Source organism: Loxodonta africana, chromosome 22 (assembly GCF_030014295.1).
Source record: "Loxodonta africana isolate mLoxAfr1 chromosome 22, mLoxAfr1.hap2, whole genome shotgun sequence".
Classification (NCBI taxonomy): domain Eukaryota; kingdom Metazoa; phylum Chordata; class Mammalia; order Proboscidea; family Elephantidae; genus Loxodonta; species Loxodonta africana.
Genome location: NC_087363.1, coordinates 73,503,546 through 73,515,478, shown reverse-complemented (window position 1 = coordinate 73,515,478; position 11,933 = coordinate 73,503,546). Strand labels below are relative to the sequence as shown.

Here is an 11,933-nt window from a genome sequence, read left to right as displayed (position 1 = left end):
GTTACAACCAGGTCTGCTCCAGGTGGTTCTCATCTTCGTCATGCTGCTACCTGGAGCAGGTTCTTCTCTGGGGAAAAGGCGGGAAAGCCAGAGGGCAAGCCCATCATGTGAGCACATTCCAAGACTCTGCTCATACGTGTCTGCCAACATCCCCAGTGATCAGGCAGGGGAAGTACACTGCCCACTTTGAGGCCATGGCAAAAGTGTGGGTGCACAAGATCGCCACAAGGGAGCGAAGAAACAGGACCAGCGTTTCTAACACAGGGACCTTATACTGTTGTTATTTGTCTCATGTAAAGTTTTCTGTTCTAATAAATTCAATATTTATAAATATTTGCTGGATCCTTGAAAAGAAGTTGCATTATTCAGATCATCTATTTCTTAATTTCTTGTCTTCTTGATCTGTTCATTTTTTGACGGATGAGTTAAATTCTCCTTCCACTGTATTTTATGTCGATTTCTTTTTATAACTAATCCATTTTTAATTCATGTGCAGTATTTACTGTGATGTTGTTTGGTGCATAAAGATCTCTGGTAGTGTATGCTCATTGTGGACTCTAACCTTCATTGTTAAAAAACGCCTCTAGTCTCACACATCTCTCAGCATTCTATTCTTGGACTTGAAATTGATCTAATAACTGCCTACAACTGAGAGCGTGCTAGGCTCTTAGTTGTTATTGGTTGCCATCGAGTCGATTCCAACTCATGGTGACCCCATGTGTGCAACGTAGAACCGCTCCATAGGGTTTTCAAGGTTGTGACCTTTTGGAAGCAGATTGTGAGGCCTGTCTTCTGAGGCCTCTGGGTGAGTTCAAACTGCCAACCATTCACTAGTAGCCCAGCACTTAACCGATTGTACCACCCAGGGACTCCGGACTTAATTACATGTGTTTAAAGACGAAAAGGGGTGTGTGAAGGAGGGGCACTAAGAGAACTGGCAAGGTAGCTTGCTCAGGCAGGTGGGTTACAACATCTTCAAAGGAGGGAGGGACAGCTTTGTCACAGTAGGAACTGCTACACCTGACAGGGTGGCCTCAGGGGCACTCCAAGTCCCCTCGATCCTCCCACGAACTCACATCTCTCAGGGCCCTAGCTCCTTTGTGATCACTGCCCTAATGTTTTATATAAGAGATCCGACAAAGCTGTGAATTCAACTGATGATGTAGTTTGGGTCAAAGTTTTTTTTTATTACCACTTCCCCCACAGCTGCAAAGGATGAAGTTATGAAGTTCTTTTGTCACAGCCAGAATATGACTTGAACTGAAATTTGTCACTATCTTTAAAGTGCCCAGAGCTATAGGGTTGAAGGCCTTTTATGTTTTTTTTAGAGTGGAAAGTTGGTCTCCCAAAGCCTTCCACGGGCATGCCATTCCAGATGACCACAGTTCAGTAAGAATATTACCTGGTCTGCCATTAACTACCACAAAAAGGTGCCCGAGACTCATCTCTGAATACTCCTGGGATGTTCACTGCCTTCATCCCTGATTAAGTCCACTATCAATTCTAGCTTTCCATCCCCACCGATTTCCCTGAGTGTTTGTTGTTTACAACTAACACTAATTTCCATGTCAGGAAAGTACTTGGTTGCAAAGAACAGAAAAGGATTCTGCCAACTTAAGCAGGAAAGGAGGTAACTGGAAGAATATTCGATAGCTCATAGATTCAGTGGGAAAGCTGGAGAAAAGGGTTGAGAAAACAGGCAGGAACTAAGAGAGTCTGCCGGCTGCAAATACAATTATGCCACTGGGACAATGGCATTAGCACATAGCCACTGGCGCGGCCTTGCTGGCCACTTGCTGTCACTGAACTCTCAGCCTCTACCACTCCCCACCCCTCTATGAATGAGTCATGAGGTCTCCGGGACACTCCCTCCAGATCAAAAGTTTGGGGTAGTGGACATTAGATTGTTCAGGCCTTCCTTCATCCCGTCCCAGTGCTCCGTCCTTCAGGGAACAACCAGAGAAACACCTGCTCTTTGGCCTTCTGATTGGAGAAGTAAGGCCTTCTGAAGTGCGGCTTTGTTGACCTAGCTTTCTTCCCTCTGTTACCTTACAATAAGTTTTTACTCATTATTTAAAAGATTTCCCTAACTTATTTCCAAATTTTGTAATGGTATATACCCCATCACTAAAAAATGTTTGAGGACATGCCAATATATGCATATTTATTTATAAATCGTGTGTGCGTGTGCAGCTGTAACTAAGGTAACTCAGAACACACAAAAGTATTTAAAATGATGACATAAAAAATAAATAGGAATATAAATTTTCATAGTCCTTCCCACATTATATAATGGATTATTTCATGCCCTAGACATTTACGCACCTGGTTGGCAACCTCTTTGCCTTTTTCCTCGGGTGGTGCGGGGGGAGCTACACTGTTTCCTTGCCAGCCTTGTAGTTAGCTGTGGCTGGAGTGATGTGTACTGCTTCCAAGCATGGCCCCCAAAATCTCCGCCTGCTCCTTCCCAGCTAGATGAGAGAATGCACTAGGAGCCTCCAAGGGTAATGGAGACGGCTGAGCCCCAAGATGGAAAGATCCTAGGCCTTGAAAGACTGGAGCAGAACCCTTGCCCCCACCTCAACCTGCTGCTAAGAGGATTTAGTATAAGTTAGAAATAGCATTCTGTTTTGGTAAGCCACTGAGATTTGGGGCTTCATCTGTTAAAGACGTGAGTATTGACCTAACCAATACAACTGTTTTGTGTTGCAAGATCCTGTTCAAAATCAGGGTCAAACACACTTATCGAAAGATTTTCTTGGTTTTCTTTATGTATGAGCTAAAAAGGTATAAATTGTTTTAAGTCATTAAAGTTTGATTTGCCATTTTCTGATGCTGAAACATTAAATATCACTGAATTTCTTATTTTTATATTTTCAGTTTATATATTCAAAGTGCTCAAAGACAACAGCAATTGTTACAAAACAAATGTTAGGGATGGCAGAGGGCTTTAAAATACTTGATGGAAAACATTAGAACATATTTAAAGAGTGCTTTTACTTTGCTAGTTTGTCGATCTGACACTAGCTACTATTATTTTAAGTAACAATGCACTTGGGTCTGGCCTCAGAGATAGTGTGCTACAGAAATTCTGGTAAACCCACTTGGTACCAATCGGAACTGACAAGTGGTCAGTAATTTTAATGTTCTTATAAGCAATCCCAACTGATCGATTAGAAGCATAGCAAATCAGTAAATTATAGAACCTCTGAGTCTCAATTTTCTGCCAACTCTTCATTTATTTCAACTTACTAAACTCATGAATTTGAACTTGCTTCTTAAAGACGAAAGACTAAAACTGAATGAGTAGCCAGCTTTTAAAATGTAGTGAGATCTTATGCACAACTACTAATAGCTTATTTCTTTGCCGAACCACTTATACTATAGTACTTAACCCCAAACTCATTGTAATTCTTAAAAAATTAAGGTAAATTTTTCCCCAGAATTATATTATTTTTCCTGAATATGAATTCAGCATTCAAGAATTTTCTTTTGATAGCAAGAGCGGCACAGAGGACAAGTGTGTATCTCTCCCAAGGAAAACTCTTCTAAAGCGAGAAGACAAGTGTGATGGAACATATGTGAGCAAGACAAGAGAACTGTCTCCCGAGAACGCTGGTTCGGACTGTTCCCCGAGGATGCACTTTGGAAATTGCTGTTAAATGAGAGTGGGGTGAGGCAGATGGAGCATTCATTGATCTCCTGATGTAGTGCCTGTAACACAGGAGTAGAAATGAGTTTATGGGGGCTATTTGTCTCATCATAATAGAAAGTTACTTAATGTAAATGAGAAATAAACACCAAGACATGTATCTTCTTAAAAAACAGGTTCACTCTGTGTTAAAATAACATTATATATATTACTGTTATGAAAAACAGAAGGGTCATAGAAATCCATCTCTAATGCATGACTTTAAAACAAAAATATTTTATAAAATGCTGAATAGTAATAATATAATTTCCTTTTGATTAAGCAATAAGTAGTTTTTCTCAAATAGTTGACTCTAATTAGCTGCTAAACTTCTTTATAAATTTTCCTCATTTTTTAAGTAAGTTTTTCCCTAGGTCTTGGTGTTTTACAGTTATTTCAAAGTTCCCATGGGCTACTATGGATGAAAGAGGACAAGCTAGAACTTCCAGGAAAACTTCCCATGAAGGTAAGATATGTGGCGGTTTTTTGTTTGTTTGTTTCCCTTAAATGTTTTCATCTTCATAGAATGGCACCATTAAACCAGAATTTTAAATTGCAGGGACCCTGGAAATAATCACTGTTGTCATGACTGAAGCCCGAGGGAGCCCCGTTGCTGGAGCCAGGCCGCAGCCAGGCTGAGTAGTCTGGACTTCGCACCACCGGGCTTCACCCTAAAATGAATGCTCCAGAAACTGGTAAAATCAATCTAGCTGAGCTTCCCTGTCAGTGTCACTCTGTTGCACGCTTTTGGCTACCTGTGCGCTTACTGACGGGGCTGCCACTCTAAACTTACCTGAATTTGAATTTTCTCCCAGTCTTCGTCTGTAATTTCACGACCACACTTTTCCTCCAGCTGCTGAAGGATGCCTCTGTTTACAGCTAAGCAGTGCTCAATTTCTGAGAAGAGCTCATCTATGTTTGTATCATATGAACATAATATTCGGTGACTGATTTCTGTGAACTGAAAAGGACAGAGAGGATGTGCAAACTTACACATCGATTTCTAAAGTTTTGGGATAGACTTAAGGGAAGAATTTTCTTGACTCTCAATAGTCTATTTTATTAACTTTCCTCAAATCTCTGTTTTGTGTATGATAACTTTTGGGAAAAGGTCCATGTGACTAATTACTTAAACTACAAATCCAGATGATATATATGGACATATTATCAAAAAAGTTCACTTGGTTGTAAGCCAAAAGAATACATTTGAAATGAATAATTGAGAGACGAATTAGAATTTTAAAAAATTCGTCCCATTATCACCCTGCTCTGGACTCTTTAATTCTGATATTTATGGAGGGCTTTTGCTGCATGGAGACCCTGGTGGCCCAGCTGTTAAGAGCTACAGCTGCTAACCAAAAGGTCGGCAGTTCAAATCCACCAGGTGCTCCTTGGAAACTCTACGGAGCAGTTCTACTCTGTTCTATGGGGTCACTAAGAGTTGGAATCGACTTGACAGTGAGTTTAGTTGTTTTGTTTTTTTTTTCACTGCGCAATGCCACAATTTTCCTAGAGCTATTGCCAGGCTTTTGGAAACTAAAAAAAAAACAAAGGTGCCATTGAGTACTAGAGCCAGCTTATATCTCTTTGCAACAGGTTTGGTTTCTTGTTTTGTTTTTCTTTTTCACTGTGTAAGATATAGCCATTGAAAACCTCATGAAGCACAGTTCTACTTTGACGAACATGGGGCCACCATGAGTCAGAATCAACTAGATGGCAACAAACGGGTTTGGGTTTTGATGTGGTCAATGCATTGTATTAAAACCCTTGAGAGGATTTAAAGATTGAATAACAGATGTGAAAAAAACCTTTAAAAAATATTACACAGTATTTTCAATGGCTCCCTGGGTTGCACAAACAGTTTGTGCTCAGCTACTAATCAACAGGTTGTAGGGTGGAACCCTCCAGCAGCACTATGGAAGAAAGAACCGGAAATCTGCTTCCGTAAAGATTACAGCAAAGAAAACCATATGAAGTCCAATTCTACTCTATAAAACATGAGGTCACCATGAGCTGGAATTAACTAGATGGCAATGGTTTTAGATTTTTTTAAAACGTTTCAATATTAAATACGACATTCCTTCCCCTCCAGGAATTTACATTCTATATAAAGGAAATAAGACATGTATGCTTGTTGTTGTTGTTGTTGTTAGGTGCCGTTGAGTTGGCTCCGACTCATGGTGACCCTATGCACAGCAGAACGAAACACTGCCCGGTCCTGCACCATCCTTACAATTGTTGTTATGCTTGAGCTCATTGTTGCAGCCACTGTGTCAGTCCACCTTGTTGAGGGTCTTCCTCTCTTCCACTGGCCCTGTGCTCTGCCAAGCATGATGTCCTCCTCCAGAGACTGATCCCTCCTGACAACATGTCCAAAGTATGTAAGATGCAGTCTCTCCATCCTTGACTCTAAGGAGCATTCTGGCTGCACTTCTTCCAAGACAGATTTGTTCATTCTTTTGGCAGTCCACGGTACATTCAATATTCTTCGCCAACACCACAATTCAAAGGTGTCAACTCTTCTTTGGTCTTCCTTATTCATTGTCCAGCTTTCACATGCATATGATGTGATTGAAAATACCATGGCTTGGGTCAGACACACCTTGGTCTTCAGGGTGACATCTTTGCTCTTCAACACTTTGAAGAGGTCCTTTGCAGCAGATTTGCCCAATGCAATGCGTCTTTTGATTTCTGACTGCTGCTTCCATGGCTGTTGATTGTGGATCCAAGTAAAATGAAATCCTTGACAACTTCAATCTCTTCTCCGTTTATCACGATGTTGCTCATTGGTCCAGTTGTGAGGATTTTTGTTTTATGTTGAAGCGTAATCCATACTGAAGGCTGTGGTCTTTGACCTTCATTAGTAAGTGCTTCAAGTCCTCTTCACTTTCAGCAAACAAGGTTGTGTCATCTGCATTACTCAGGTTGTTTTTGAGTCTTCCTCCAATCCTGATGCCCTGTTCTTCTTCATATAGTCCAGCTTCTCGTATTATCTGTTCAGCATACAGATTAAATAGGTATGGTGAAAGAATGCAACCCTGACGCACGCCTTTCCTGACTTTAAACCAATCAGTAGCCCCTTGTTCTGTCCAAACAACTGCCTCTTGGTCTATGTAAAGGTTCCTCATGAGCGCAATTAAGTGTTCTGGAATTCCCATTCTTCACAGTGTTATCCATAGTTTGTTATGATTCACACAGTCGAATGCCTTTGCATAATCAATAAAACACAAGTAAACATCCTTCTGGTATTCTCTGCTTTCAGCCAGGATCCATCTGACATCAGCAATGATATCCCTGGTTCCACGTCCTCTTCTGAAACTGGCCTGAATTTCTGGCAGTTCCCTGTCAATATACGGTTGCAGCCGTTTTTGAATGATCTTCAGCAAAATTTTACTTGCATGTGATATTAATGAAATTGTTCTATAATTTCCACATTCAGTTGGATCAACTTTCTTGGGAATAGGCATAAATATGGATCTCTTCCAGTCAGTTGGCCAGGAGGCTGTCTTCCATATTTCTTGGCATAGATGAGTGAGCACCTCCAGGGCTGCATCTGTTTGTTGAAACATCTCAATTGATATTCCATCAATTCCTGGAGCCTTGTTTTTTGCCAATGCCTTCAGAGCAGCTTGGACTTCTTCCTTCAGTACCATCGGTTCCTGATCATATGCCACCTCTGGAAATGGTTGAAGATCAACTAATTCTTTTTGTTATAATGACTCTGTGCATTCCTTTCATCTTCTTTTGATGCTTCCTGTGTCGTTTAGTATTTTCCCCATGGAATCCTTCACTATTGCAACTCGAGGCTTGAATTTTTTCTTCAGTTCTTTCAGCTTGAGAAACACTGAGCGTGTTCTTCCCTTTTGGTTTTCCATCTCCAGCTCTTTGCACATGTCATTGTAATACTTTGTCTTCTCAAGAGGTCCTTTGAAATCTGCTGGGAATGACAACTTGAGGAGGAATGGTGTTGCATTCATCATCAAAAAGAATATTTCAAGATCTATCCTAAAGTACAACGCTGTCAGTGATAGAATAAAATCCATACGCAGTTAATACGACTATTATTCAAATTTACACACCAACCACTAGGGCCAAAGATGAAGAAATAAAAGATTTTTATCAGCTGCTGCAGTCTGAAATTGATCGAACATGCAATCAAGATGCATTGATAATTACTGGCGATTGGAATGCAAAAGTTGGAAAGAAAGAAGAAGGATCAGTAGTTGGAAAATATGGCCTTGGTGATACAAACAATGCCAGAGATCGAATGATAGAATTTTGCAAGACCAACAACTTCTTCATTGCAAATACCCTCTTTCACCAACATAAACAGCAACTACACACATGGACCTCACCAGATGGAACACACAGAAATCAAATTGACTACATCTGTGGAAAGAGACAATGGAAAAGCTCAATATCAGCAGCCAGAACAAGGCCAGGGGCCGACTGTGGAACAGACCATCAATTGCTCATATGCAAGTTCAAGCTGAAACTGAAGAAAATCAGAGCAAGTCCACGAGAGCCAAAATATGACCTTGAGCATATCACACCTGAATTTAGAGACCATCTCAAGAATAGATTTGACGCATTGAACACTAGTGACCGAAGACCAGACGAGTTGTGGGATGACATCAAGGACATCATCCATGAAGAAAGCAAGAGGGCACTGAAAAGACAGGAAAGAAGGAAAAGACCAAGATGGATGTCAGAGGAGACTCTGAAACTTGCTCATGAGTGTCGAGCATAAAGACATGTATTAGCGTAATGACATGTATGCTAACGGTGACTATTCAAGGCTGAATATGACATCAGAGAATATTTGTGGCTGAGTTACTAAAGGAGGTACATATGGGTAAGGGGATATTACAGAAGAGTCCCTGGGTGGCTCCTCTGAAGAAAGACCTGGCAATCTGCTTCTGAAAGGTCACAGCCATGAAAAGCTGCGGACAGCAGTTCTACTCTGCAATACGTGGTGTCACCATGAGTCAGAACTGACTCCACGGCAACTGGTTTTTAATCTTACAGAAGTAGATCACTAGGCCTTTTTTCCACAACAGTGCTGGGTAGATTCAAACCGCCTCTCAGTTACTGGCTGAGTACAAACTGCTTGTGCCACTCAGGGACCTGCACTGATCACGCTGCACTTAATAAATGCTTGTTGAAAAATTGGACTTGTCAGTTATGCAAATACAACAAATAAATTTGGGGTGAGGGTGGATCTTAATGCTTAATACTGCAAGCTTGATGGTAATTGGTATGATGTAACGAAAGCAAATATGATGCTTAAGATATGTTATATAATATGTAATATAATAATATAATATGTAAAAACTAATTATTTGGATGTTTGCTTCTACAAAAGATACCTATTATTGAGGAAATAAACATTGCTTCACTCATATCCCCACTAGCTTTGATATGTATTTTTTCTATTTATTCAGTTTAAAATGTTTTCTAATTTCTATTATAATTTCTTCTTTGACCAACAGGTTATTTAGGACTGTGTTAATTTTCAAACATGTGAGATATTTCTAGTTATCTTTTCATTTTTATCTATGCCGAAGTACAGTGTGGTTAGAGACCATGGTCTGCACGTTTTAAATTCCTTAAACTACAATGAAGTTTGCATTACGGTCCAATACGTGGTCATTTTTTATAAATGATCCGTTTGCACTTTGAAACGATTGCTGGACACAGTGCTCTGTGTCTTTGTCTTTAGAATCTATTTTGTATGGTATCAGTACACCAGCTCTCTTCTTTATAGTTCTCCTGTAAACATTTTCCTCTTTGTTTTTTAAACTTTGTTTTCATGCATCTCTTCTAAATAACATGTAACTGGATTTTTTTTTATTGGAGCATTTGCTCAGATTTACGTAAATGTTGACACATGAATTCTAATTCCATCTTGTTTTGCATTTGTGCTGCCATTTGTTTGTTTTAATCTTTGTTATCTTTTCAATTAAAAATTTCTGCTTCCATTTTTTCTCTTTACTACTTCAAAGGTTAACATTCTGTTTCTATTCTCTTCTTTTTAAAAATAATATTTTATTGTGTTTTGGTGAAAGTTTACATAGTAAATTAGGTTCCCATTTGACAATTTCTATATAAATGGTTCAGCGACATAACTCACATTGTCCGCAACGTGTCAACATTCTCTTTAATTCCATTCTGGTGGTTCTGTTTCCAGTGCTCTAGTTTCCCTGTTTCTGTTCTTTTTGCCATTACCCTAGAAATGCATACTTAAATTATTAAAGTCTGAAGCTAATATTTTTATCCTCTCAAATACAAGGATCTTAGACACTTTAAGCCAGTGTTCTTCTGATTTATGTTACTATTGCCATGTATTTAAACTCTCTTTTAACCCCATACCACATTATTCTTTGCTATTTTTTTTTAAGTGTCTATTTAGATTTATCCACACTTTTACCACATTTTTGCACTCCCTCCTCACATCTCAGACTTGCTATCTGGGATCATTTTATTTCTTCATGAAATGCATCCTGAAGAATTTCCTTTAATGAAGTTATTTTAGTGGCAAACCTATTCAAGCCTTGTTTGTCTGAAAACGTCCACCTAAGTGCTAGGTCCTATCTGCTCTTATCTAACGGAGAACTTTGCCCTTGTAAATAATCTCACACTCTTCTGCATCAGTATCTCCCTTTCTCTTGAATCTTTCCATCAGCATACAAACCTGTTATAATACCTCACATTTTAAAAACATGCAAAATATCCCTAGACTTCACTTTTGCTATCCGTAAAAAAAACTGTTGCCGTCGAGTTGACCACTGTGCTACCAGGGTTTCCGCTTCTGCTATAAGCACCCCCTTATTTCTTTATGGTAGAACACCTTGAAAGATTGTCTGCCCTCACATTCTCCATAGCTGCCCTTAGGTCCTCTTGCTCCCACTCCAATTTGGCTTTCATTCCCACCACTCAGGAGAAACCACTGTTGTTGAGATGACCAGTGATGGCCTCATACAAAATTTAATGGTTAATTCTCAATATTTATTTGGTTCAACTTCTCAGCATCATTTATTACAACTGGTAATTTCCTCTTTTTTGAAATGATTTATATATTTGGCTTCAAAGACACGAGTGTCTTCTTGATTTCCCTCTTAGTTCACTAGCCACTTCTCAGCCTCCTCAAGTGAACCATGTCAGGGCTTGGCCCTAAGTCCTCTTCTCTACCATACCTTTTTCCTTTAGGATCTCACATACTTCCATGGTTTTAAATACTCTTTGTAGAGCAAGACCCTTTAAATAATCTTCATAGAACTCTGCACTCTATCCTTAGCTCTAATCAGGTATATACAATTGCCTGCCTGACACTTCGGCCTTCACATCCAATAGGCATCTCAAACTTAATGTATCTAAAACAGAACTCTGATTGACTACCCCCCAAACCTGCCTCTCTCTAGTCTTCTCTATTTCTGTATATAGTATCAGTTACTTAGGCCGAAATCCTAGGAGTCAACCTTAATTCACCTCTTTTCCCCAAACCCCCAGTCCAATTCACCAGTGAATCCTTTTAGTCTACCTCTGAAACATTTCCCAAATGTGAACACTCTCCCAATTTCCAAAGCAACTGCCTCAGTCAAAGCCGCCATCTCTCGCTAATGCAAAAGTCTCATAATGGGTTAATTTCTAATTCTGATCCCTCTCCATAATCTGCTTACCACTCAACAAAGCCATCTTTAGAAAGTATAAGTCGATTGCCTCGTTATTTCTCCTGATTGGAACTCTCAAAGGGTTTCCCATAATATTGGAACAATCACTTTAGCCACACTGGCCTTCTGTTCCTGAAACACGGCAAACTCCTGTTTCAGGGTATCAGGACTTGCTCTTCTCTTTATCTGGAACATTTTCCCTCGGGTTTTGGGCTGGGTCATTCCCTCCATTTAGGTTTTTGTTCAAATTTCATCTCCTCAGCAATTTTCACCTTATCTTAAACCCTTGTTACCCAACTTACTCTCTGTCCTGTGTTTATATTTTTATTCATGACACTTATTCTTTAAATTTGTATTTTTAACAACGTATTTTATTTATCCCACCCCTGAAGGCAGGGTACACTTGCAGCTGATAGCTCTAGTTCCTCCAGTACCTTGGGCAGGAACCAGCATAGAGGCCATCACTGCCCTTTTGATGAATGAATGAATGGATGGATGAGGACTATCCACACCCACACTGAGGCCATCACTGGGCACTTGATGAATCAATGAATGGATGGATGAAGACTAAC

At 39.8% G+C, this 11,933-nt stretch overlaps 1 protein-coding gene across 2 annotated transcripts in view; it reads right to left on the bottom strand.

Moving 5' to 3' along the window:
* Positions 1-2,972: 2,972 nt before the first annotated feature.
* The window catches only part of RNF32 (ring finger protein 32), a 58,672-nt gene continuing 49,711 nt past the window's right edge, over positions 2,973-11,933 (bottom strand). The window contains exons 7-8 of one of the 2 annotated variants that reach the window (XM_064275124.1): positions 4,485-4,652; positions 2,973-3,714 (exon numbers count right to left, since the gene is read on the bottom strand). In XM_064275124.1, the coding sequence (XP_064131194.1) occupies positions 3,472-3,714; positions 4,485-4,652 (411 nt within the window). In that variant the 3' untranslated portion in view covers positions 2,973-3,471. Of the gene's footprint in view, positions 3,836-4,484; positions 4,653-11,933 lie in introns of both variants that reach the window. The other variant, XM_064275125.1, reaches the window with a different exon arrangement.